We start from the raw sequence: 27,311 nt of genomic DNA, 5'->3' as shown, positions 1-27,311 counted from the left end.
GTAAACATGACACACGTCAGGGTTCCTTGTACCTGAAGGCTGAGCTACCTTGCATTTATCAAAAGGTAGTATCCTACCTATGGCCAATATCCTGGAGCAGATGGAGAATTGTAGCTTAATTCCCAATGAAAAGAGCATGTTCTTGAAGACTGTACTGGGTTTGTGTCTATTTATATACCAGTTCTACTTTCCCTGTCTAACTTCCTCTTGTTCAATTTCAATCAAATTTGATTATGTTGATGTGAAAATAGCACCTGGGTACCAATGGGAAGGGAAGGGGAGGGGAGGGGAGGGGAGGGAGAGAGATTATTTAATCCTACATATAATTATATATATTATATAGTCCTTAACTTCAGGCAACAAGACAAGAATTACCTATAACATGAAAACCAGTTTTCTTTCTACTCATTTTGTTCATTTCCCAGAAAAGAAACTAAACAAAAAAAAAATTGGTACTGAAAAAAGACATCTCCATGATCAATATCTGTGGGTTCAGGCATTCTGAAYAAGCACCTGCATTAACTATATTTGGATAAATACATTATAAATAAAATGTTTAAAATAAACACAATTTCTTGGCTTAAGTTCATGTCACTTTTCTACTAAAATAATTGGAAATAAACATTTATTGGAATTTCTTATAAGCATGGTTTGTTAAAAAGGGTTTGCCCCATTCTCTTAAAGTAGGGTAAAGAAATGAGAACAGTCCTGATTGAATAATCAGAATGAAACTTTAATTGGAGTTTCAAGATCCTGTGCACTGAAAAGAGCTCATCATCTCCAAAAGCTGGCAAAGTGTTCCTAGACTCACCAGCCTCTTAGTCCTACAAACCCTACAAAACTGAATAGCCACACAAAGAAGTTTTTAAATTGGCAATCTTGAGATTCACACATACCATCAAGAAGCAGAATTACTTTCTCTAAAGTAACAGAATTGCTGAATTTAGGGAAAATTGTAGAGGGTTTCAACATAAAATGTGCAAATATGTACAGCTACATATTTCACCTCAAATAAGTGTTCATTTGCTTTTAAAGTTAACAGTAACATCAATTATTTTGGAATCTTTTGTCTTTGATTCAGAACTGTTCCCCATTGTAAGGCAAAAGGAAGAAAACATGACAGAATCAGGAACACACTTTAAAATCTCTTAGGAAAACTCTGTGTGTTATTTTATGTGCCATATGCAAACAATCTAGTCTGAAGCATCTGAAAGCACTCTGAACACAAAACAAATATAAGTAACTGTTATGACTCCCATTTCACATACGGAGGGRAAGAAGTAATAAGACATTTGCAGAGAGCAAGGGACTACAGAATCAGATACAGTCCACCAGACTTCAGCAATTCAAATAAAAAACAAAAGGAAAATATACACACTTTATCTAGAGAGAAAACTTCAAACTGAAGTAAATAAGGTGGGTTTTTTTGTTTGGTTTGTTTTGTTGTTGGATGGTTGGTTGGTTGGTTGGTTGGTTGGTTGGTTGGTTGGTTGGTTGGTTGGTTGGTTGGTTGGATTGTGTTTTGTTTGTTGGTTTGGGGCATCTGTATGTGAAAAGAGCTCTGTTTTCCTTATTTCCTCAGGTAATTTTCCCATTTGTTTTCAAATAAAAGGCTATAAAATGCCCGTTTTACCATTTCTGCCATAGACTATAAAATCAAAATTGCCATTACCTGGAATATTTTCTTGATATGATAGGGAGTACATGGCTTGAGAAGTTTGCAGTGGTTGCTCTAGTTGGTGCACATGATTAAATTTCACCCAAAATAAACAAAAATATTTCTCAGTTGCTTTTGTTAATTATTTTTCCAATGGAAATAAGATCTTCACTAGGTGTTTTTGTTTTTCCAAAACAGTGGCTTATGATCTTACAGCCCCCATTACTAAAAGTGTTTAAAACACTGCAATTCCAGCGGCCAAAATGCTTTATTTGTGGAACTGTGTAGAGAGGTACTTCTCAGCCATCAAGCCAGCATTTTTCAAGGAAAGTATCACATTTCATTATGTGATCTCATGGTTTCTATTAACTATTTTAAATGTCTGTACAAAGGCATATTTATCCTATAAACTGAAACTGCTTTATTTTCTAACTTGTCACAGTAGATTTCAAAGAACATACTACTTGGTGCATATAGTAACATTACTGAAATTTCAATCTAAATAAACTGTGTATATAAAAGTATAATAATCAAATGAAACTTGTATAATTTAAAATCTTATTAACTGAAACTCTGCAGTCTAATCATCAAAAAAGTTCAAGGCATGAAAAAAATAATGGAAAAAACATAAATAYTTTTTTCTTTCTTTCTAGGCAAGTGATCAATATCAGCCTTTACTTTCAGATGTTAAAAAAACCTTGAGAAGCATTCAAGTATGTTCATGTAGCTTAATGGTTCATATTTTAAATAAAGTCCTTTATTATCATTAGAATAATGATAATAATAGAGAATAATAGATAATAGAGAATCATTATCAAGACATAAACCAATCAATCTGTTGATGTTCTATCTTGCAATTAAATCAACCAAGTTTGAGCTAGTTAACTTAACCAGAATGTAATCTATATTTACAAATGAACCTTCCCATGGAGACTAGAAACTTTTTATATCTCGTACCAYAAGAGACAAAGTAAAAGCCAGGAGTGATTCACTTGCTCAATTTTAGCTGACAGGTGCCATTTCAGTCTCACTACAGTATTTAACTAACAGATATGACACTGGACTGGCAGCAGAAACCCATACAAGGTCTTCTACTGTGCCYATAATGGCACCAAACAATTATGCTTAGGTACCTGAATTACTCTATCACTTTGGCAAGCTCTAAATTTGCTGCTTTATCCCATACTCCACAATTTTCTCTGAAGTATTCAGTCTCCCAGATGGTGGTATACTGGGATTCTCAATTCCCATGGATTCTATTTTTTTCTGGCTTTGAAAAGAAGCTGAAAATGCACAGAGTATTTCATGTAACTCTTGGTGACATCCAATTCCTATTAGTTTTTAATTATAAAATTGTGTTTGATTACTCCTTCCTTCCCCTGATCCCCTACACACTTGCCGCACAGAATCCAGCTTACTGCTTCCTTCGCCCACAAACAGCCCAGTTACTAATTTTCCCATATTTTAACAGAATTCTAAAGACCCAATAAACAACCATCTCTTCACAGCTCTTTAAGGTTTGCGAGTCACTTTTCCTACCTCCTCCTGCCACACGCAGTCTGCATGCTGCCGTTCCCATGTCCTGTACCGCTCAGGTAATCTGCAGCACTTCTGCCCTCTCACCACTTCCTCAGCTCACAGGACATTAGCTCAGAGCATCTCCCGTCTGCAAAGTATGAATACTCACAGCTGGCTTCGCTAAACTATCCCAAGTACTCACAGGGTCTGGGTGTCCTCTGGAAGGCTGGGAATGTAGTGGATGTCCCTGCAAGTGATTTTGTACTCCTCCCAGTCGGAGCACTCGCAGAAGGCTGAAGGACACCTCTCTGTGCCCTGCTTGCACAGCACCAGCACCAGCAGCAACTGGAAGGCTACCGTGAGGCACAGCATCTTCCGCCGTCCGCTCCCGCTCTGCCCCTCGCTTCTCCGAGGGGACGAGGAGACCCCAACGCTGCAGGGGCAGACGACSCTGCCCCGCCGGGAGAAGCTGCCGGGGAAAGGCGGCACCTGTGCTTGGACAACGCCGCCTCYTCCTAAGCAGGGTCAGGAAAGGTCTCAGCGAGCCCTGGGCGCCCGTCCGTCTCCTGACCCAGACCCCGCGCCCACCCCGCCGGCCATCCTTCCCCACACCGATCTGGCCTCCCTGTTCCTCGGCGCCCCTCCCGCAGGGTCCCCCGGGGCCCGTTCCCCCGGCAGCGCCCGTGCACAGRCTCTCACCGCGGCAGCGCCGCGCCGGTCCCGGGACCCCTCCGCTCCCCGCGGGCCGGCGGATCCAGCGCAGCCTCGGGTGCCGGGGCCGCCTGCCGCGGGCGGCCGGGACTGCGCGGGGCGAGCGGGCACTGCCCTACCCGGGACAGCCTCTGCCCAACCCTGCTCTGCCCGCCCGGGGCGAGACGCGAGCCGGCAGCGGGACCGGCCCGTCGAGGCGCTTTCCGAGGCAGCGGCGAAACGTCGGACTCCGACCATTCCTTCCGGCACCTTTGCAGAACGGAGGAGGAGAAAGGGGGCTGAGTAAGAGTCATACTAACTCACATGTGAAAGCAGTGAAATTACAGCAGACCTTTACAWGGAGCAAAATTTCACTGACTGCAAGTTAGATATGGACTAAATGTAAAGCAGTTTAAAAAGCACTGAAAATTCAAAACAGCGCTTTTAAAAATCACACAATAGGGCAAAAGAGAAGAGAGTAGCATTTCCCACATTATTAGAAAAGATAAAATTCATTCACCAAAGAAAATAATGGGGAAAAAACTAACCTTGACAGAAATAAGGTGGAATTATTGTCACCTTTTGTAAGCATGCAACAAGAAAAATGTCAACATAAATGTTTGTAACCTTCAGAGGAGGAAACTTGGAAATGTAACTTATGCACAGTATAAATTAGACCACAACATTCCAGTACCCACCTATACTGCAGAGAGGCTTTTGCCAGGATCTGTGGGACTTGTCATCTTTTTCTCCTCATGCCTTCTTTTTTCTCCAAGGTCATAATCTTAAAAAATCAAATGCAGATATATCAGAGACCAAACAAACATGAAAGTTTAGTGGAGTTAGTCTTGCCTTGGATCCAATGGGAGTAACCAGCCACTTAATGAACTTCACCTAATGTGTTACATACTACAAAAATCATGCAGTACTATACCTGCCTACAGGGTTTTCCCAGGAGATCAACCTCTGCTCTGGTTTTCTGCTTCTTACTGCCAAAGTAGCAGCTTGTCCCAGGGACACTGTATAACTTAGTAGAAATGAGAAATGAAAATTTATGTTCCTTTTAGCTTTGGCAAAGGAATATTTTGGTTGACACAGGCTGATACAAACCATAAAAACCRTCTAGCAAAACAAAAATATCATCAAAGGAATTTCTGCTGTCTTTTGGACCCATCTCTTAGCTGTCATACACCTATTCTACACCTGATTTCCAGGTGCAGTGAGTACAAGCCATAGCTGTTACATCCAGCAAACAACATTGCCTGGCACTGTCCAGAGGAAGCTTGTTATCTTCAAGCAGCATAAAATTCTCTTCCAGCTTAATCTCTGTTTTCTCACAACCAATCTTGATGACTTAGTATATCTCTGAGCACAACAGAGGAGTTCTTACTTCTCACAACATGACCTAATTTGCCAGCAAAGACAGATGTGTTTCTTGTCTCTAATTACAGTACTGCTGGAGTGATTTGTTGCAATATCTTGTGTGTACCCTCTGGCAGCCCGCCTTTCGCCCATTTTTATTCCAACTTCAATGTTACTTTTCATGTATCACTGGACAAAACAAATGAAAAATAGTTTTATTGGTGGGAAGATAAGTAGTCCCAAGATTTGAGTCATTTCAGCAGGCTATCATAAACCAAATCCTACTCACTCGCCTGGTGTACTAAAGGTATCCTTACACTACTTACCTTTACTAATAGGATAACCTGCATTAGCTCCTCTATCATGACTATGTTTCAGACTGTTAAACGAGAGGAAGGGTAATTTGCTTCTTTCACTCTTTCACTGAGAGCAAAGTATTTTTAATTACCTTCCATTTATTAGGAAAAGAGCATTCACATAGGTATTGGCATCTGTATCTCTGGCATGGCAACAGATCTTTGGCAATGGTGAGAGTCAAGAAAGTGTTAATGGAAGGAAAAGTATCTTCCCAGTTATTTCTAAGGGATCAAAAATGGAAACKATAAAAGATTGTATAATGAAGATATGGCAAGGCTGGCATGAAGATCTTCTGAACAGATTCTAAAATAAAAAAGAACTGCTTAGTATATGGGCTTGAAGCATAAATGAGAGAAGCAAGGGACTCCTCTCACTGAAGGCCCAATAGCCTTGAAGGAAACAGGACAGAACATGTGACTTCAGCTTTGGAAGAGCTTCAGGTCAGAATTCACATCCTTCAGGACTCGGGTTTTACATCCCTAGCCCAGAAGCATCAACAGAATTTGAGGTTAAAAATTACTGTTGCACACAGTGTTTCCATGGGCACTGACTTCACTCAGAAAGTTATGTTCTAAGGACTATGATGTTTGCTTTGTAGCTTCTAGCACATTTAAGGAATTTGCTGGTTACAAGTCTGCAAACACCATTTAGTTGTTTTCCTCTTCARGGCTTTGCCCTGGCCAACCTGCCCACCTCAGCACCATGAACCCACTGTGATAGCTCTGGGGCTCTGGGTCAGCTCAGGCCTGAGCTATTTAAAAATTGAACTCATCCCAGCCTGATTCCTGAAGCCCTGTCTTGCTGACTGGTTTTCCTGCACATACTGGGGACCTGTGTGGAATGCAACACTTGTCTCTGGTCTTCTCTCCAGTCTTGTCTCCTTGATAGGCCTTGGACCTACATTGTAGTCTTGTCTCTTGCTCCTCCCACCTGTACCCTGCCCCTGTTTTCATTCCTTGTCTCGCTGTAACTATCATTATCACCAACTCAGTCTTGCTCMGATGCTGCAGAACTGTGTCCTGTTGGCAAGGTCACCCTTTGTGCTGTGGCCACGCTCGGCTCACARTCTGCAGCCCCCCTCTAGAGCAACCTGTCAGAGCTGAGGGCACTGAGGGACCTGACTGCCCCTGTCTGGCCTCCACCAGCACCTTCCCCCAGCCTGCACAAAGCCCAGGACCCTGTCAGCCTCCAGGGCTATCAGYCCCTGCCCCAGCAGAGCACAGAGGGGCTGGCATCCAACTGTCCTGCCTGGCCACGGGAATATGCTGCAATTATTCCACTTTGCATTTACAGAATTATCTGGAATGCTTTATCATCAAGAAGTAGACAAACAGGATTATTCACAGGATAGTAAGGAAAAGGAGAGAATTAGAAACATGACCTGTATTGAAGGAATGATGGAACAATTGCTTAGCTTAGTCAAGACTGTAAGTGTTTTAGGCTTTAAGTAGAACAATAATCAATAGTTATGACCACATCAGTTTTGAAAAGTAATGGCATCTAGCAGCTTAGAGTGGCAACTTTTCACCCCCTGTAGAATACTAATAAATGTTCCTCCTTTATATACTAAAAACAGTTGATGTGTTAAAAGTATCACCAAGAAATGTACATCCACAATTATAAATATAATCCTAAGAATATGAATTCATAATCCTTTATGCCCTGAGGCTAGAGAAATTAATAATTTTATCAATTAAAATGTCTTGTGCTCTGATTCAAACAAAAAAATATGAAAGAAATGCACTTTCAAATCACAGTATATTGCAGATTTTTTTCTTTCTGGTGCTTTTTCAAAGATCCCTGCAGATCCCTATTAATTTAAACATGGCAAAAGTTGACAAGCATATTTTTCCAGTGTTATAGGCACTCCCTCTAGTGACAGCCACAGTTTCTCATTTAGTGTGTATCATCTCAAGCACTGCAAGGCTCAGAATTCCATTGCTTTTGTGGTGCTTTCTGAAAAAAAGTAACATTATTATCATCTACCAGATTTAACATGGTTTCTCAGTGATCTTTGCACTGCTTAAATGGCTTATACACAAATCAGATAAACCACAACAGGTTCTAAAAAATAAGCAATTAGCTCTAATTGGTGTTCCACATAGATCACCAGATATCAACAATATCTTGGAATATCTACATGAGGAAATGTTTAAACTGGGAAAATAAATCAGTAAAAAGTAGAATAAAAGACTTGATGGGGTTATTTTTCTGACTAATCAACATGTTTTGTCATTTTAGATTCTTGGAAGATATGCCAGTTCCTACCTGTTTCTATTTCAGTATCGCCTGTCAGAAAAAAAATACATTAGACACACTGCTTTGAAACAGCATAATTCATCAAGTATTTGAACAGCTCTATGAAATAATTTTATACTAGGTTCTTAAAGATTCATGWCCATATTAAAAAACGTCTTCAATTTCAAGAACAGGTAGTTTTGGAGTTTTATGGTTATGGGATATTGAGGAACTCTTGTGTTTTTTCTTTTGTTTTATTTCATGAAAAAGACATTAAACACTGTGAAAATTGGAATACTCAGTAGGCTGAAGGATAAATAGGAGGTACTGCTGAGTAAAGCCTTATAAATCCTAAGGCTGTCAATTCTAAGAGTGTTCAGAGAGAACAAGATGAAACTATCCTCTGGACTTTAACAATTACTTAAGGTAACAACTCTGAGCGCTGTTTTCAGGCAAGTATATTTGCCTATAGAAAGAGTTACAGAATCATTGAGTCACAGAATCATTGAGATTGGAAGGGACCCTGGAAATCATCCGCCCAAGTCCCTGATCAAGCAGGGTCATCTCGAGCTTGTTGCCCAGATCTGTGTTTAGACAGCTTTTGATTATTCCAAGATGTAGATTTCACAACATCTTTGTGCAACCTGTGCCAGTGTTTGGTCATGCTCACAACTGAAAAGAATTTCCTGATGTCCAGACAGAAATTCCTGTTCTGTTTGTGTCTATTGCCTCTCACCTTKTCACTGGACACCATCTTATTTACACTCTCCCTTCAAGTATTTATACACAATGATGAGATCCTCCAAGCCTTCTGTTCCCCAGGCTAGACAGCCCCAGCTTTCTCAGTTTTCCCTCACTGGAGAGATGTATCACTCCCTTAATTATCTCAGTGTCCCTCACCATGTTTGTAGCTGCCTCAGCATCTGTGGGTGCATCCCACCAGGGCCTATGGACTTATATCTCTCTTTACATATTTTTTCCCCTCAGGCTTGCATTGCCTATGCTTCTTCATCTAAAGTCAGCTTTCTAGTCATTGTTGACTTCATTCTGCTCTGCCTGCATCTCTTGCATGCAAGACATGGGCTCAGAGATAAGCTCCAACAAAAATGAATTTGCCCTTATAATTCAGACTTCTGCCAGATCTTGCACTTTTCTTTGACGTGGGTCATGACACCTACTTGCTTTGACAAGGAGACCAGCATGTTTAATAGAAGAGTTTGAATATTTACTACAACAATCATGAATCAAAATTCACTTTTAAACTCACTGACTTAGGTGACAATTCATCTGCCCTACAGTGYTTCTTCTTTTGTGCATTTATGATACTTGTTCATAAAAGAACTCATTTTCTCAGTCCCATAAATGATGAATCTGTAAGTCAGTTATTTATTTTGTGTTGTATTTTTTTATAGCCTTCTGAAAGGAATAGCAAAACAATCTCCCGAAAGCTACATGAATAATGACTTGTCATGGATGACGAGTAGTGTAGCATGAAAAGATACTACTATTGACAAGTATGAGAATTAAAAATTTAAATTTAAGCTTAAAAATGAAGTTATTTAAAAAAAAAAGTTATAGTCATTCTGGATTTTCTACCCTTAAARCTTGTGTCCTCAGACTCAGTATATATTTATTTACATATATGCAGCAATGTAATGGCTCAGAATAATACTTCTTTTAAAAAAGAAAAGGTCTTAGTTATATTCTAGATTTGTATTAGTCAAGGGGCACAGGAGCATTATTAAGCAGCACTAACCTTAAGTAGAACGWCCATGCTGGCCTCTCTAAATGCAATCACTGTCATGTTACTGTCTCAACACAGCACTTCAGATAACAGAATGCTAAGATATATGTTTTTAAATTCATATAATAAAATGATTGTTCTGTTTTTGTAAAGTAAAACTAAGCAAGCCTAGTACAGTAGTTCATTGTGCACAGTGAAATAATTTCTCCCTATGCTCATTCCAAACTGAAGAGATGTTCTGTAGGAGTCTTATGCACTTATATTTAATATCCTAATTTAATATCCTTATATTTAATATCCTATATTTAATATCCWAAAAATAAACAAACAAAAATAATTACAATAATGTTCAGCTTAAAAAAAGAGAATTCCAGAAATATTATAATTGTTAAAAAGTGCTAAAAGGGGCAGACAAGAGAGCTACCTTGCATGTCTCATGGTGAATATTGAAGAAAACCAAACTGCAAGTGCCTATCTAGTAAAAAACTCTTCAGGAAGGACATAAGAAARCCAATGTTTTAAACATTAGGATAAGGTCAGTTATTAAAAGTGGGAAATCCTCCTTCAAAAAGTTAATGTCATGTATTACAGCAAAACACAGAGTTTTCTTTCAGATGCTTGCAGGTTAAATGTAAAATACAGTAAAATGAGCTCAAAAGAGGTAGAGAAACAACTTGTGAAAACAAAACCCACACAATTCCTTTTCAAGTGCAACAAAGGAGAGCTGCCAAGAGGTATATACAACTAGTAGATGAACTAGCATATAAAAGGAGCATGTAGAGGTGGTAAAACCATAATCCCAAACTAAATGATGTAAAAAGCTTGGGGAGATTCTCACACTAATATTTCCTTGTGGACAGATAAATTCAACTTGATAAAAATCACCAGTCAGAATCTTATTTACTTGTTGATTGGTATAGCAGAACTGGTGATTGTGGTGTACTTCCCAATTAACTTCTTTCTTGTACCAGAGAAATAATTAATATTATGCTAATATTTAACAGAGATGCTAAGGAAAAGGTAAGGAATTTCAGATTTGGACMATATAGATTGTAGAATCCAAAATTAAAGACTGACAGCTGTAGTTGGTACATTTAGTTCAAATTACTAAGAAGAATAAAATTAATGTATGCATGCTCTTTGGAAGAAGAATCAAAACAGCTTTTTTGAAAGACAGATGTTCCTTTTATGTTTTGGAGGTCTCCTGAAGCGTCAACAGAATTTCAGATACAGTTTACTTAGATTTTCAATCTGCCTTTAGCACAGCCTTCAGCAGAGGCCCTCAGATTATGCAAAACCACAGAGTAGAAAGATAGCACTTTTTCACACATCCAGAAGTAAGCTTCCAGAAATCATTGCTAGGAAATTGGGGAGGCACACAGGATTATACAAACTTAGGGTCCATAGGCCTGTAAACAGGCACCAAATGAAATAGTCTTCTTACAAATGTACTCTGATATGACAAACATAGATGCCAGAGGAAACTACAGAAGTTAGATCATAATATGTAGCCAGGCTCATGTGTTCTCTCTAAATATAATCTACTGTCACCGATGAACACAGTATGCTGGGCCAAATGGACCACCATGGCAGTGAATACAGTGACAAATACATGCACACAAATCTTAGGCCTCTCCCTGGTCTAAAGAAAGGTGTAGCAAAAAGCCTCTAATGTATCCATCTGTTCTGGAAATCAAAATCCACAGGCACAAGGAACAGACCTTACTGAGCTGACAGTTCCTTACACTGGTAAATTAGCAGCCCTCATGAACAACCCTATCACATTTACCTATTCTTTCTCTTATTCCTTGAATTTTGAAGAGGACACCAGAAGTTTACACCAAATATGTTATACAAAACCCACACTGCACTTCAAGCAGTTTATGACCTTACACTGATGTTCACTGATGAATCAACCGAGTGTGAAAACATCACTGGCATGCTTTCTTCTCTGTTGAGAGTGGGGGGATCTGAATGGTTTGGACCTTTCTCAGCAAAGATATGCATAATCCAGGATGTCCTGGTTCCAGCCAGGACAGGGTTAATTATGCTATAGCCAGGAGGCATGGCCAGGACCCTAAGGTTATTTTATACCACCTCAGCCATTGATGGGAGCAGGGAAAAGGGAATCTCTTCTGGGAAGAAGTAGTTCCTTCCAGTCAAGAAAATGTGATGGAGGGAGCCATCTGGTATTGTCTATTAGGTTTTTTTTTCCATGGATTGTTTCTTTTTTATATTCTATGTAATTAGTATTATTGCTATTCCAGTAAACTGGTTGTGTCTTAACCCGTGATCTTTACCTTTTCTGGGTCCAACTGACCTCTCTAGCCCACTGCAGGGGGAGCGAGAGGGCAGTGAGCAAGCAGTGTATGGTTTGGGTTTTTACAATGGGAACACTAAATTTTGAAACACCATTCCTAAACCATGACACAGAAACCTTGGCATATATGCCTGCTTACCTGTTTTCTGTAACAGTCTTTAGTTTTTATATAAAGCAAGCCTCAGCTTGACRAGGATGAAAAAACTATGTCTTAATCATTGGCATAAGCTTTATTTCATATGCATACRTGAAAGAGAATATTTGTGTAATGCTGCAGCTGACAATGTAGCTGTGTGTAGACAGTTGTCTGAAGCACTGGAAGCATCTGCTTCCTTCTGTTACAACCTAGCAAGTGCTCTTAGCTGACTGGCTACTTTCTCAGTTGGTATACACACAGCCTGGTCTTTAGAACCAGTGGTTGTGCCTGGTATGCAGGCCTCTCAGGCACTGGCCTACGCATCCATTGGAACATTGTGTTAGCAGCAAATCAGATGTGCTCACATTCAGCACAGATGTAAATATAATTCTCATATATGTACCAGTCACATCCAGAACACACGCATTACCCCTTCATCCTCTCTACGAGGGCCAGAGAGAAATTACTAGGGTGGGAAATTTGCTCTTAAATGAATTATATTGATTCTATGGAGCAGTAAGTCTACTGCCAGGTGCAAAACTGAGAGAAAAACCCTCAGAGAACACAGGAAAATTCAAGGCCTGTCTCCCAGAGACCCCGTAAGCAGAAGACTGACCAGAAGGTCTGACTCACCCTGCATTTAAACCTGTCAACACAACCTGACTATGCTGTGGTTTGCAAAAGAAAGGCCAGGACAATGGTCATGTATTGAAAGCTAGGAAAAGTCTTATTTATTTACTAATTATTCACTAATGCCTCAGTTTGCAGTGAAATAAAATATATCATTACATTCCTGCACTGTGTCTCACCTGCCTTCAGTTCAGATGAGTTTAATGCCTCTTAAGCATGACCTCAAAGACACAACTGTCAGTAGCCATTGGCTGGAATGCTGGTGGACGCTGCCAGTGTGGGTRGCCTGGCTTACATTTTAAGTGTGTTGTGATCATATGGCATTTAAGCATACCTGCTGCATTGTGAGGAAACCAAACAGTCCTGAAGGACAGGAATGAAGGCAAGCAGTATGGATTGCCAGCCACGCCTTGTTACTGTGCTCAAAGGCCAATGGTCACAGCCTGCAGTGGATCCCAGAGGCAATAYAGGCACACATGTATTAAAAGCCCCAACCCAGTGTATTTTCCTTGGGCTGGAGTGCTCACCTATAGGTGATTTGCAGTCAAATATTTCGATCATCGTTGGCCTATTGCGAGTTCTGCCCAAGTTTCCGAGGTCCAGGAGACATTTCCTKTAATCACTCCCAGCACCTTTTATCCCTTTTCTCTCTGCAAGGCTAGTCAGGGTCGCAGTCCGTAACATTTGGTCCTTTTTACTGCACACAAGGGTAATGGGTACATTTGAGAACACGGAGATGCGTGGCTGAAAGAAATAAGAAAAAGTCAAGAAACAGGGAGATGCCTCCTTGTAACCAACAGCTGCTCTCCGTAGCTCACACGCCTTTTCCAGCCCATCAGCCGGGTGCCGTCTGCTCGGAAGCGGAACAGACTCGCCGGCTTTACCAGGGCAACGGCTTTTGTTTCTACTCTTCGCAATCGTTTAGCTGACATGTTTCTAAACACCAATGTATATTCTGTAAAAATTTAGCGTTTCACAAAACAAACACCAGGGCACTGGCGGAACCTGATGCTGCGGCCAGCCCGGCCCGCAGCCACCCGCGCCCGCCGCAGGCCCAGCGGCCTCCCCACAAGGCGGRGCCTGCCCGTCTCTCACCGCGCTGCTCCGCGCTGTCACCCCAAAGCCTCTCGGGAGTTGAAGTCCTACACGCTGCGTTTCCCATTGCGGACCCGAGGCTCATGGACTCCGTGTCCCATGGAGCGCTGCGGGGGGCTCGGTGCCCGGCCCGCGGCCCCGGCAGCTGGCGGCAGGGCGGCTAGTTCAAGTTGCCATAGCGGCGAGGTGAGGCAGGCGGAAGGTGTTGGAGGACCGGGCGGCTTCGCCTCGGAGCGCTGTGCGGTGAGGGCTGAAGGTGCGGGAAGGGCAGAGCCGGGGCCGCGGCCAGGGCGGCGTGCGGGAGGCGGCTGTCCGGCTTCGGAGCGCCGCGGGAGGGCGGGCGCGGATGGGAGCGGCGGGGAGRGGCGGCCGCGGGGCTCCTAGGGACAGTCCGGAGGCCCGGCCGGCGGCGGAYCCGGCGTCGTTCTGGCTTCTCCCGCAGCCCCAGAGTTTCCACCGTCCTCTCTGGGCCAAACATCCAGGAGACTCTTAGAGCTGGAGTCAGCTGTTGGGTTCCCTAAGTGCCCGGCGGGAGGGGGAATTTTAGAGGGCATTGCTTGCTTAGGAACAGTGTGAAGGAACCGTTTTCTGTGTCGTGCTGCTGAAGAGTGCTGAGAGCATGGTGTGACAAATTGACAATAAAATGATGCCTGAGGGCACCATGGTGAAATGTCACCACGTGGGTTCACCTTCCAGGCTTTTTGAAAACTTTTCCGGGCTCAAATACAATTACTGAAGGAAAGGGCCTTTCAGGTGTCATGTTGGTCCTTTCTGGAATGGCTGYAATTTTATTTTTTCGTCGTGCTCAGTGTTAGCTGAAAGGCTTCGACCATACCTTTAACACTAAGTTAGTTACCTAGTGATAGATTCGTCTGTGTGGAGCTGAACAAATAAAAACACTTGAGAAATAGTCAAGTTGTGTACACTGACTTTATGTTTTGTTTACTTGAGCTGAAGGACTTGATATTGAGATTGTCAGCTCTACTTCTTACACGATAGATGTCTTAAGAAGAGAGTCCTTAGAAACTTAAATGCTGTGTCTTCTACAGGAGAGGCTTTTCATCTGCTCTACAAAGGTTATGATCTGTTTGGGTAGAACTAAAARCCAGTAAGAACCAAGTGATTCTCACTGTCTAATAGGTCATATGATGATGTGCTGAAATTAGTGTAGGTTTTTGGAAAAATTCATATACTTTTTTTGTTTAAATTGATAGGCAAATATGCATATGGAACATTTCTATAAATTTCTGCTTCTTTATGGTTTGGTTTTGTTTTTTTTTAATCTAAAGTGAAACTTCCACAGTTCCTTTAAAAATGAGGATGTTGCATTACATGAAACAACTTCTTCACCTTAAAAGTACTTGTGGTTCCTTTTAGGTTGGTCATGAGAACAAAGAGGAATGCTTAACCATAAATAGTAAGTTTTCTTCAGACAAAATATCCTTCTTTATGTTTACCTTGATTACTGGCATTTCTTCAGTACTTTGGCTAGTAAATGTCCCAATGAGCCTATTTTTGGACAGATGAAAATGAAATCATTATTTTTTCCTGCTGTAAATATTTCCCTTTTCTTTCTCTAGTCTTTGCATTTCAGTAGTTGASGCTCTTATAGTTGAGTCAACTTGATTGTTGGTTTTTGTTGAGTTTTTTTTACCAAATTACAGTAAAAATCAGTATTATTCCATGCTATTATTTCTATCAGAGTTTTATTTTTCTTTGTCTTTGAAAATATCAATTTATATCATACCTTTTGAGGGTTGTTATTTTAATCAGTTACTATGTGACTTTACTAGGCATAGCTTTTTGTTGTTTTTAATAATTCCTTTCCCCATGTCTGACGACAGTTGACGTATTTTCGTTTTAACTTGCCATCCTTGAGACTTAGCAATCCCCGTTCTGAATACAGCTTAGCGAGTAGTGTGTGAGGTAAAGGAAGATGGTTCTGCACACCRGAATGATTGATAAAGCATTGATATCTCCACCGAATGTTTTGGGGGTGAATTTGCTTTGGGCCATGATTTTATCATGGATACTGAACACTTGGAAGTAGTGAGAGTGCATCTTTTGATTTAATTTGCTCCTAAGAGGCTCTCCCTCCTGTGTCTTGACACTGCTTTGTGGTGTGAACATATGTAGTAACTGAGGAGCAGTTGGAAGATCTGCTTCAAAATAACATCCTGCTGACCCAAACCATAAAGGCYAATGCAAATTAGTCTGAGTCTGAAGTTGCTTTGGGAATATTGTACAAGACTATTGAGTTACAGTCAGGAATTAACATATGTTAATTTTTTTAAATTTTTCTGGTCTTCCTGCCTAGACTTCAAGATACTGATGGCAGATTCATCCAGTGATTCAGACAACTTTCTTACGAGTCGAGCAGGAAGGCAGCCTTTGAGAGCATCCCACAGCAGAGCTCAGAACTATGGTGCTGAAGAATTTACAGAGAAGATCCATACTTTAGCAAGCACTTTGCAGGTTGTTTAAAAAATACAGTTTTAAAGTATTTATAGAATCTGTAACACAAGGTTAAATTTTCGTTTCTTATGTTGTGGAGTATACAAGGATGGGAAACACTACTTTTTGTGCAAAGCAAAAAGGGTTTTGGTAAATTGATCATACTGCATTTGAGCTTGAAAATGTGTGGCTTGTTGCACTTTTATACAGCCACTATTTCAGACAGTAATAGAATATTSTTAGGAAAATGATGTGTTGGGAAATACTATTTATAAAGTTAGCAAACTGAATAAGCCCTATTAAACTTGGTCAGATTCTCACAAGAGGCATTAAATTTTCTAGCAGAAGGTTTCATCCCTGAATTGATTGTCTTGGTACTGTGTAAAATTTCCAAATTTCTGATAAATATGTAGGCAMTCAATTCCTTCAGGACAGCTTACATTTAAAATAATTTCTAGATGTTGAATAGTACAGTGAGAATCATTATTTCTAAACTTGTAAGAGATACATACCTGAGCAAGAAAAAGTGTTCACCTCMTCTCTGCTTCTTTAGTAGAGGGTGCAGAGGGAAAATCTGAATTTGTTTTGCTGGTGGGAGGAGACATTTAGCTATCCTAACACCGCTAGTGCATGAGAATTCATTGACATTCTTCTCTAGCTTACAGTTCTGAATACTTAGAGTGTGTGGGTGTATGTTTTATTAGTTATTGTTTGGCTGGCAATTTTTTTTCTTTTTAATATGTGAGAAGAGAAAAATCAATATKGAATGGTAAATCTAAACTTTAAAACTTCTTATCTGGAAAATAAACATCAATCTAGAAAAAAAGAAAAGTTAGTAACAATATAGTCTGACAGTTTTTTAAAAAGGATTCTTCGGTATTCTGATTCTGTCTAACCTCTTTCTAGATCTTCTTCTGAAATTCTGATTTTAAGCTAAATGCTTTTTGTGGACTGCTTTTCAGCAGATCATCCATTTGATTCAGGTGTTCATCTGGTCAGACAATACTCATGCACTGACCTGACATAGTGTGTTCACCTTCAAAAATACTGTTATTTCTCAGTTAACTATTTTGTTCTACAAGCAGGTAATGTTAAGGTCTTTGGATTAACAATGTTTTTCTACAGATTAGGTGAAACTTGGGAAACTGAAGCTGAGGCCTTACTCTTGTACTGAAATGGTCGCATTTGGGTTTGCCTTTTTTTCTTTTTTTTGACTGTTCTTCCCTTTAGCCATGCTGTACCACTTCAGATTCTGGTTACTTGAACATGATTTTTAATACGTAGACTCTTTAGAAAGAACTTGTGTTTTCTATTTAATCTTAGAAATGAAGAAGAATAAAGACAACAATAATGTTTGATTAGAGAAGGTTTCTGTTTTGACTTTTTTTCTAAAACTTTTTTATTTAAGGATACCAACAGAAATTTAAGACGTGTTGACCATTTGCTAGGACAATACAGAGACTACAACAAGGAACAAACCAAAGCAATAACAACTGTGAGCAACTTTCAGTTTTTCTTAACTTCTTAGGTATTTTCTGTTAATAGAATTCATAGCTGTAAGCTTGGTATTAATGGACAGAATATATAAGTAGTTAAATAGCTGTAAACAGAAGCTTTTCATATTTATTTGAGCAATCTGAATCATAATATAGTAATGTGTTACACAATGAAACTTTGACAGGTTTTGTAGGCTTCATTACTTTTCTGATTTATAAGCACCCAGTATATTGTTGTTATGATACTATGCCAAGTACAAGATGTGTGGCTGAAACAGAGTGTTAGTGAAAGTGTTTATTTTGCATGAATAAATGACAAGATAAAAGCTGAATGTTAGTAGAGATTGGGATTGTGATCATACTGGTGTAGTTTATTTTCCAGTCACTCTACAACAGTTTCTGTATCTGTTGACCAGCTTGTTCTATATTGCAGAAAGGGTGGAAATTCTAACAAACATGAGTCTTCTGCAAGTTTGAAAACAGGTGTCTTAGAGAAAGCAAAACAAATTAGTGGTGCTAGGGCAAGAGAGGTTTACAATTTGGTTACAAACAAGCTGCAATAGGTGCTGCCTTGAAACAGATATGTATGAAATGTAGGAATATTTTACTTGTGAAGGTAGAGGGAGGGCAAAAAAGCAAATATATAGCAAAGAAAGTTCTTGTTTTCTTCAGAGAAAGAGATCCTTCACAGTGTATAAACCTGCAAGAGTAAAGCRTCAATTTAACCATTGTGTACAAGCTTCTTTTGCAAGAGTGAAGCATCAATTTMACTATTGTGTACAAGCTTCTCTTACAAAAAAGAGAACCTTTAGAGATTGATGTTTTCTGGATTGTCAAATAAAAGTGTGACAAAGCAAGTGGCTAAGAACCAAATTTAGCAAATGCAATTGTAGAAAATGAGATGCAAGTTTGAAAAATGAAGAACTAATTTTTGAATATAGCTAATTCTGTACTCTTAAATTGGGAATGGCTTCTTTTTCCTGGAATTGAAACTTCTGAAAATAGAGTTTGCTGTAAAGCTGCTTAGGGAAATTTGATAGCCATATGTAAAATTAATTCCAGGTAGGGCTGGTAGAAAAATTCCAGTAAAAAATAGTTASTTGGAAGTTATTTTCTGGATATTGCGGAGCTGTTATTGAACATTGCTGGCAAATAGATCTTATTTTGGTTGTAGGAGGCAAACTTTTGAGTTTTCAGGGTGGTGTACCATGTGGTGCACCACTGTTTTAAGAAACTTGATATTTGAAGCTGCCAGTGGTGGAAGCATGTTTTGCTATAATTCCAGGCATGTGACATATGAGATATTGAAGAAAAGCTGTTATTAATTCATAGCTGTACTTGGCTTAAAAATAGTTTTTATTCTCTTAATGATTTCTAAATACATAATATTTTCCATGCTTTTTAGAAAATAAATCTATGTTCATATTTTAATAAATGATAACTTTTCTGCAGTTAAAAGAAACACTGGAACAATCTATAGGTCAATTAAGGAGTCAGCGACTAACACGAAACTTTGGAATGAGAAGTGCATCTCTCTCAAGCTTATGTCCCAGTGACCTGGATGGAGAAGGAATTTCAGGTAAAACACTTACAGGGCTTTGAGTATGCTTTAATTATGTCATATGTGTTATGCAAAGAGGAAATGAAGAAAAATGTATACAGATAATGGCATGGAGAGTCATTGATTACTTCAGAGAAAGTTAAAAATCYGGGAAACCTGCATTAAGTTATGCAGTTGTTTATGTGATGAATTTTTCCAGCTTTCTGTTACATAGTATTTTCTGCTGATATCCCACGAGACCTAAATGAAGTGTTGGTTCTTTCAGCTGAGAAAATTAATTTTCCACTGCATGAGTTGTAGGTATGTACAAGTTAAAGCTAAGTCCAAAAGATATTGCAGCTTCTGAAGCTTGCTGCACAGCAAAAAGGGAATTAAAATTTTAAATCCATGAGATTCTTGATGTTTGGAAACAGTGAAAAAGACAAAGCCGGAACCAATTTATGACCCACAGAAAAGAGTAGGGTTTTTTCCTTGTATGTCTCAGAAAATTCATTCTATTTTTTGGAAAAGGTATGTTTGTGAGGAATATTCCTTCCAGAGCTAGTATTTAATATATTTAAATAGAAAGCTCTAAAAATTTCATTTCTGTGTAAAAGCTCTAAAGTACAATAGTTTGAAGCTCTGATAGATTCACGTGGAGGAGAAACTGATTGCTTGGGCAAATAAAATTTGAGGAAAAACTRCTTACTCCCTGGAGGAATTTCTAGAATACATGTATGTCATGGGTAAGAAATGTTTAAATTGAATAAGAATCCTGAGAAGAGCTAGGAGAGTCATATGCATGTTATGTCATTTAGTAGTTGTTTTGTGAGCTAGAAGAGTGTTGTTAAGATGAAACATGTATTTTTCTTGAAGCAAAATGAAAAATTTCCCAATCTCCTATCTCCTATAGGGAACCGCCACTTCCTGCCCACTTCTCCTCTCAGGACTTATGGAGACTCCCAGGGCAATAAACATCGAAGGWCTAGATCTGCAAATGTTCGATTTGTCAATGAGGCGGATAATGTGGACCAGGTACAGAACGCTAATGGCAGTTGCTTTCCCAAACAGGCAATACATGATCACCAGACTCTTTGCTTTTACATTAAATGAGGTGATTCTGAAGATGCAGCTAAAAATGTTTCAGCAATGAAGTGTGCTTTCAGTATTATCTGCTATTTTTCATGAGACAGTCACCTCTTGTATCTGTCATGAATTTTCACACAAATCATTATAGAGAAAAAGATGCAGATGGTAGTGATATCAAAAGTAAAATATGAAAATAATCTCCCTATTTTTTAGGCCATCTATGACAAAAATAATCTCTGAATATCTGGTTTAGTCTGGAGAAGACTGAGAGGGGATTCCATTAATGCCTATTAATATCCCAGACATGGGTGTCAAGACTCTTTTCAGTGGTGCCCAGAGACAGAACAAGGARCAGTGGCCATAAACTAAAGCACCAGAAGTTCCACCTTGACGTGAGGAGGAATTTCTTTACAATGAATGTGGCAGAGCACTCGCACRGGTTGCCCAGGGAGGTTGTGGAGTCTTCCTCTCTGGAGACATTCAAAACCCACCTGGACAAGTTCCTGTGTCACCTGCCCTAGGTGACCCTGTCTTGCAGGGGGTTGGAGTGGATGGTCTCCAGAGGTCCCTTCCAAACCTAACACTTCCATGATTAACATTCACCTTCATGCTAAAGTCCAGTGAGGCTATGAAAATTATTATTCTACTTTAGTTAGTGGCACAGGGTCTTAGTGCTTTTGCTTTTACCTCATTGTAGCTTGGATTGATTTTGAGCCAGCTAGTTCTTCATCCTAGTTCTCGGTCTGACCTGTTGGTGGCATAATTTGATCCGGTACTTTAGGCAGATGATGAGAAGGAGAAGATGATGTATGTGCCACTGATAATTTTCATACTCCTTAACTTGTGTCTGCTTGCAGGCTTCAGCAAAAGTAAATTAATTACCTTAATGCATAAGATTATAGTATTTCTGTTATCCTGCAGGTAAAGAGGAGATTTCACTACCTGTTTTGGCTCTTTCAGACAGGGTAGCTAGACTTGCTTGAGTGAATCCCTCTGTGCAGACTAATATTAAAGATGCTGATTGTAAGWTGTTCATATTGACTTTATTTAATCAGTCTCAGCTTCCAAATAATTTTAAACATAACTACAATACATTTTCTCAGTTGACTTTTTGGGAATCTATAGAAATTCCTCGACTTTTATTCAATACGGTTTCATTGTCCTTTCAATCTAGTACTCCCTCTATTCTTTCCTCCCTCAAGGCTAGTGTGGAAAATAATCATTGAAAGGAAATAATGCTATATGGAAATCTTTTCTTCTAACAATCCAAAAACCTTAGGACTATTTTAGATTAKTTCTAGATATTCTATAAAAATCTTAGAAATTTTATTAAATGGAATTCCTGCAATGCATACAAAATTCCTCATTTTTATTAAGTAACTATGTAGGTAAATAACTTTTTTTTTCCAGTTTTGATGATAACTGCTGTTTTATTCCTTATTCTTGAATTTTAATGAGTGAATATGGCTCTTTTTTTCATTAACTCTTTTGGAAGTAGAATATAGTGCTTTGAAGAATGATGAACTAAAAGTTGTCATTGATCCTGATCATAGGTATAAATTAGAGCAGTATAAATTAGAGCAGAGAATAAAGCAGTACTGCAAGTTGTGGCTTTTTTTTTCCCTCTAACCCCTGTCTCTTTATTCCCATTCTTACTTTTTCTAGCTAAAGTAATTTTTCAGTTAAATAGTGTTTTAATGCATTTAAGTTCCTCTTTCTTAGCACATACATTTTGAATATATGCTGTACTTTTTCAAAACCTCTCAGGTCAGGTTGAAATTTCTGGTTAATCACACAAAGCAGGTGTTACKGTCTCTGTCTGAATGTTGAGGGCAGTCAGCTTGGTTATGGAAKGTCCAGGTTTAAATCTAGGGCATAGAACAAAGGAATATTATAAATCAGGGTTTTTCATAACAATGATTCTGGCCATGGAACTGTTGACATCAATAGATTGGATTAGGATGGATTAACTGTCACTTTCTATTCCATGAAGAATGAGTGACCTATTAATTTTTTTATTTGCTCCCTAAAACTTTGATGATAAATTGGGAGCCTGCTGATTGGGGGAATTGGGAGGTTTTACAGCGGAGAGTAGGTGTCTATTTTTGTTTTAGTTTTTATTTTTTTCCCAAGCTCTGAAAAATGGGTATGTAAAGTCTTGGGCAAGGTGAAATACCTGTTCTTTGTAGCTCCTGAATGCATCATACCATTCTGCTTGTTCTATTTCAATTTCCTATGTCATCTAGTTATAGTAACATATATAGCTGGGCAGAACTTTGTTTCACCTATACTAGTCACTCTCCTGACTTTACCTGTTTAGATCTTTTAACTTGCATTAGACTAAAAAGGTGCAGTGTCCAAGCTCAGAATCATAGGAAGAAGACATACTTAGGAAACACGGTTTAGAAAATTAGGTACTGAAAATTAAACTTCAAGGAACAAGTACTGTGGAGGGTTGATTGAAATGGGAGTGTGCAAGCCTCATCCAGACATCCAGGCTTAACTACAGTTCATGGAGTTCTATTATTTTGTGGGTTATTTTTATCTGCTTTATTTTAAAATGCAGATCATGTGTAGATATGTATTTTTGGAATATCACAGAAAAGAAGGGCTCCTAAGCCTTGGATTAATGTGTGTGCTTTTATTTACAGCTCCATTCTTTCCACCAGTCTCTTCGAGATCTCAGCAGTGAGCAAGTTCGCCTGGGAGATGACATCAGTCGCGAGCTTTCAAGAAGAAATCGGTATWAAGAGAATAGAACTCCATGTTAAGAACAGTGTGAAAAATAATGCTTCAACTCTTTTATTTAAAAAAATAATTTTGAGGAGAATCGGGGGTTGTGCAACATGTAAATGAAAGCAGTATTATAGAACTGCTATAGAACATAGAACTGCTTGTTCTATGTCATTTTCTGCAATACCTATAAATCTGAATAACACCCATCACTTCCAATTTATATCATATGTAGGGCTTTCCTCAGCTTATTTTAGTGTATGGACAAAATGACAAGGACTTGGGAATTTCTTTAATTACAGCTTTGGTCCTAATTTCTTCTTGTTCCTGGAGTCCCTCAGGGCAAGCTGTCCTGCAGGCTATAATGTATATATTTTCTCAACATGTGGTGCTTTGTTTAATGGCAATAACAGGGATTAGACTGTTAATTCCTTGTAGGAAACTCCTGTACAAAAGGACTGTCCAGATGTGTCGATAATTTTGTACTTCTTGACCTGATATCTAGATACACTGTTTCTTCACTTCAGGAATGGAAATGCTTTTGATCATGAATTTTCCACTTGAGGCTTGTTTCGAATTATGCTATAAATTAGTATGAATAGGCTATGGTCTATTATGAATAGGCTGTGGAAAAMTTGGAGTAGGAAAAAATTCTGAGAGGTTGTTGCTGCTTAAAATTATCATGGTTGTTTCTTCGTTTTTGTCCTGTGGAATATTGTTTTACTTATATTTTTCTATGAAGGACTGATGCTGAATTAAGAAAGACTCTGGAAGAATTGTCTGAAAAGCTCACAGAGTCCCAAAGACAAGAAACGGTGAGTGTGACTAACATGAAAAGATTATTTATATTTAGTATTCTAAGCTGGATGTGGGCTTCTAGTTTAATGTATGTTTTGGTAAGCAGTATCACATATTGATATGTATATCTGAACATGATCTTATTAGGGCTACTATAAGTTGTTGAAAGGTTACACTTCAGTAATGGAATCAGCAGGACAGGTTTTATATTTCAGGTACTTGTTTTAAGTAAAAGTGTTTTACAAGTGTGTGTGTTATGAATTTTTCTGTTTCAAAATTCACAGCCTTGGAGAAAGCAGATTTTTAACTTTTAACATTGGTTTGAGTGCTATTATACTTGCTGAAGCTTCCTTTGGAAAATTTTCCCATGTTATGATGATAAATGCTATTGTTTCTCCTCCCTCCYTCCTTCCCTCCCTCCCTGTCCTTTTCCATCTTTACTATCTGTGTAGCAAAATGGAAGGAGTCTCTTTGGGCTGCACTCTTCTCTGAAAGCTTTGTGACAAAATGTAACAAAGGAGGCAGGAGAGCCATGAAATTTTTCTTTCTTGTCTCCTGTATCTGCTGGAAGTAGACTAACTGCAACCTAAGTTCCTTAAATCTGAAAGAGATCTGCTATTGAGATGGAAGTCAAACAGCATATTGCTGTAGGAACAAGAGAAGTTGAGAATCACCCCAGTAATTAGTAGGTGAGAATCCTGTAGGTAGTTTTTGACACATAATACTTGAGTGTATGCTTTATGTATTTGTTGTGATGTTAGCAGCAATACTGACTTTTCAGAGCAAGTGTTTTATGTGCTTATTCTCCCATAGGTTTTTCATCTTGCCCTAAAATTGCATGAGTTGGTACTARATGCTGTGTCAAGGGCTTTAGTGATGTGTTCGTCACTGATAACAATATTATTGGCATAGACCACTTGTTGGTACCAGCAGACTTAATAAAAGTACTTGTGTAAATTCCTGACTCTAGATTAAGTTGGACAGTGGTTCAATGGAATTTGTACCAGTAATGTTCTTGATATGATAGAGTCCATCAGGAAGAGAAGAGTTGCCTTGTCAGCCTTTATAGAAAAATAAGACTGGGTTGTCTTTCTTAGAATGTTAGTTTTGATTTCTCTTAGTAGCCTGGTAGGATAAAGTTTTATCTGATAAAGAATTCTTGATACTTGCAAGCTGCTGTGTTTTTYTGGTAGCAGACTTCTCAGTATACTTATTTTTTTTCTCTTCCATTGTTCTGGTTTGAACGAACTCAAATGGGAGCAAAATACTCCCAAGTTCCAGCAAACCTCCCCCCCTCTCCTTTCCCCACCYGGGTCCCAGAGACAAACTTTTCCACAGAGAGGAAAGTGAAAAGAAAAGGGAAAAAAACTATTTATTTAAAATTATAAAAACAAAAAGAAAAACCTGTGGAATCAGCTGTTAGATCCCAAAGTCTTTCTCTTCCCTCCTGGGAGTAGCTTCCCCTCCGGGGCCCCCAGAGGGGTTGGACAAAGTCTCTCTCTCCGGTGGTTCACTGAAGGATCTTTCTCGCCTGTCGTACCACGGGAAAAGTCCTCCAAATCTCAGATGACGAAAAAAAAATTCGAGGAAAAACAAGTCCAAAGAAAAGGGAGGAAAAAACCCGTCCCAGAGAGCAGACAGCTTATTTTTTGCCACTGAACCCTAAAGAGAGCCTCCCGAGGAAAAAAAAAAAAAAAAAAAAAGTGTGTGTCTTGTCCCTTTCCCTCCCATTGTCCTTGAAGGGAGGAACATCACCAAACAAACCAGAGCAGTCTCGACTAATGTATAGTTACAGAAGGGTTGTTTAACTTTCCTCTAACATAAGCAGATGATAGGAATACAATACTCAGCTAACCTAGGACATCCATGCACCAGGAAATTAGCAAACTCAGCAAGTTTTAACCAAGGTGGYTATCAAGAAAATAGCTGCTGCAACTGGCCACACTACAGCTGTTCAGTGCCTTTGCATGAGAGGAAACAAGCCTTCCTCAGTCCTCTGGAATGCTGGCATCCACTGTTCATTAATTAAGGAAATAACTAGCTTTTTTWATCTCCTACAGTAGGGTTTCAAGATGTGAAATTAAATGTTACAACTTTTGAATTGAGAGAAGCAAAAAATGACAGAGGAGAAATGTAACAAGGAAGTCTTCTGTACTTTGTTAATGGTAAGGGGAATATCAGAAGACTAAATCTCTAAGCTGGTAGGGAACATTATCATCCAGTGAAGCTATGAAAACAGACATGTTTATTGATATTCTTTTAGTGAAAACACAAATGCTGCAGKAAGCTCTTGTGAGATGATTTTTGTGTAGGACTGGTAAGAATTCAGCTGGAATATTCTGCTCATTGCTATTTATTGACTTTATCAAGAAAATTGGCCAAATCAAAAGAAGACTGGAAAGAGTAGAGAAAARAAAGAAAAAGGAGAAAAATAAATAAGACCACTAATTCAAAGAATTCCTTGAAAAGATAAAAGAATTGCTGGGGTTCAGTTTGCAGAAGAAAAGGTAGTTAGGAAAGATCTAGCATTGTGGGATGAATGGCCAAAAAGTGGAAGTTTAGTGTATGATATTAGAACAGAAAGTCATCTAGTGATAATTCTGTACAATAGTGGCCTAATCACCTGTGAGTTAGAAGCTTCTTGGTCAGGAGATGATCTGTGTGCTTTCTGTACTGAGTGAAAATTCCTCTGTTTATTTCTTTTTTGGACCTTGCCTGGTCTTTGTTATAACTTGTATGTCTTTATGATCTTGTCCTGTACCAAGGAGTTCTCCAAATAGATGATATATTGTGAGAAGAGCTGCCACTTATTTGGAGATCTGTTTTTCTTTTTGGTTATCTTGTGTGTGTGTGTTTTGCTGTTGTTGTTGTTGTAGGTTGTTTATTTTTTTTTGGTTTTTAAATCTAAGTGCTTCTGCATCTCTCATTTTCACTCAGGAGATTGTTCTGTTCCTTCAGAGGCTTTTCAGAGTGTTACTTTTTGGGCTGAAAAATTGTGACTTMATGCATTGCTTGTATCCAGCCAATTCCACACCATTAAAAAAGCCTAGTGGTAGCAACTCTGTTACTAGGTATGGATCATTTGCCCTTGTTCTAAACCTGATGATCTCCTATTACTTGATAAGGCTGGTAGAATGAGTGAAATGAAGTAGATGCGAAGGAGACGAAATTAGTGTGGATGTTAAGAATAAAAATAACTCTCATGTTGTGCATAGCAAAGCATGAGATTAGAGTGTGTGTGGAAATTAGGGTCTATTATTGTAGAGATTTGATATCCTTTAGTACATGTTTGCATTTAGGAATTCTTCTAATGAGATTGCTCAATTCAAGATGATTGTCATTGGTGAAAGTGAGTTGGGAAAGAGGAAATACTCTTTTTCTCAAAACTTCCTTATGTGTATGATTCTTGGCAATAAATTGTCCACTTGAAATCTTGATGATTTCACATGATGAG

General features: G+C 38.9%; 2 protein-coding genes across 5 annotated transcripts in view; one reads left to right on the top strand and one right to left on the bottom strand.

Annotated features, from left to right (window-relative positions):
* The window catches only part of TSHR (thyroid stimulating hormone receptor), a 45,145-nt gene extending 41,405 nt beyond the window's left edge, over positions 1-3,740 (bottom strand). For both annotated transcript variants that reach the window (XM_057381410.1, XM_057381488.1), the window contains exon 1: positions 3,378-3,740. In XM_057381410.1, coding sequence (XP_057237393.1) covers positions 3,378-3,547 — 170 coding nt within the window. In that variant the 5' untranslated portion in view covers positions 3,548-3,740. The remainder of the gene's footprint in view (positions 1-3,377) is intronic.
* Positions 3,741-13,831: 10,091 nt separating this feature from the next.
* The window catches only part of CEP128 (centrosomal protein 128), a 114,278-nt gene continuing 100,798 nt past the window's right edge, over positions 13,832-27,311 (top strand). For 2 of the 3 annotated variants that reach the window (XM_057381197.1, XM_057381111.1), the window contains exons 1-8: positions 13,832-13,990; positions 15,125-15,164; positions 16,065-16,222; positions 17,610-17,696; positions 19,150-19,276; positions 20,151-20,272; positions 22,978-23,069; positions 23,802-23,874. In XM_057381197.1, the coding sequence (XP_057237180.1) occupies positions 13,847-13,990; positions 15,125-15,164; positions 16,065-16,222; positions 17,610-17,696; positions 19,150-19,276; positions 20,151-20,272; positions 22,978-23,069; positions 23,802-23,874 (843 nt within the window). In that variant the 5' untranslated portion in view covers positions 13,832-13,846. Of the gene's footprint in view, positions 14,004-15,124; positions 15,165-16,064; positions 16,223-17,609; positions 17,697-19,149; positions 19,277-20,150; positions 20,273-22,977; positions 23,070-23,801; positions 23,875-27,311 lie in introns of all 3 variants that reach the window. The other variant, XM_057381281.1, reaches the window with a different exon arrangement.

The sequence above is a fragment of the Malurus melanocephalus genome, unplaced genomic scaffold, assembly GCF_030028575.1.
Source record: "Malurus melanocephalus ecotype Western Australia unplaced genomic scaffold, MMel_1.1 scaffold_0, whole genome shotgun sequence".
Lineage (NCBI taxonomy): Eukaryota > Metazoa > Chordata > Aves > Passeriformes > Maluridae > Malurus > Malurus melanocephalus.
This window is presented reverse-complemented; position numbering and strand designations above follow the sequence as displayed.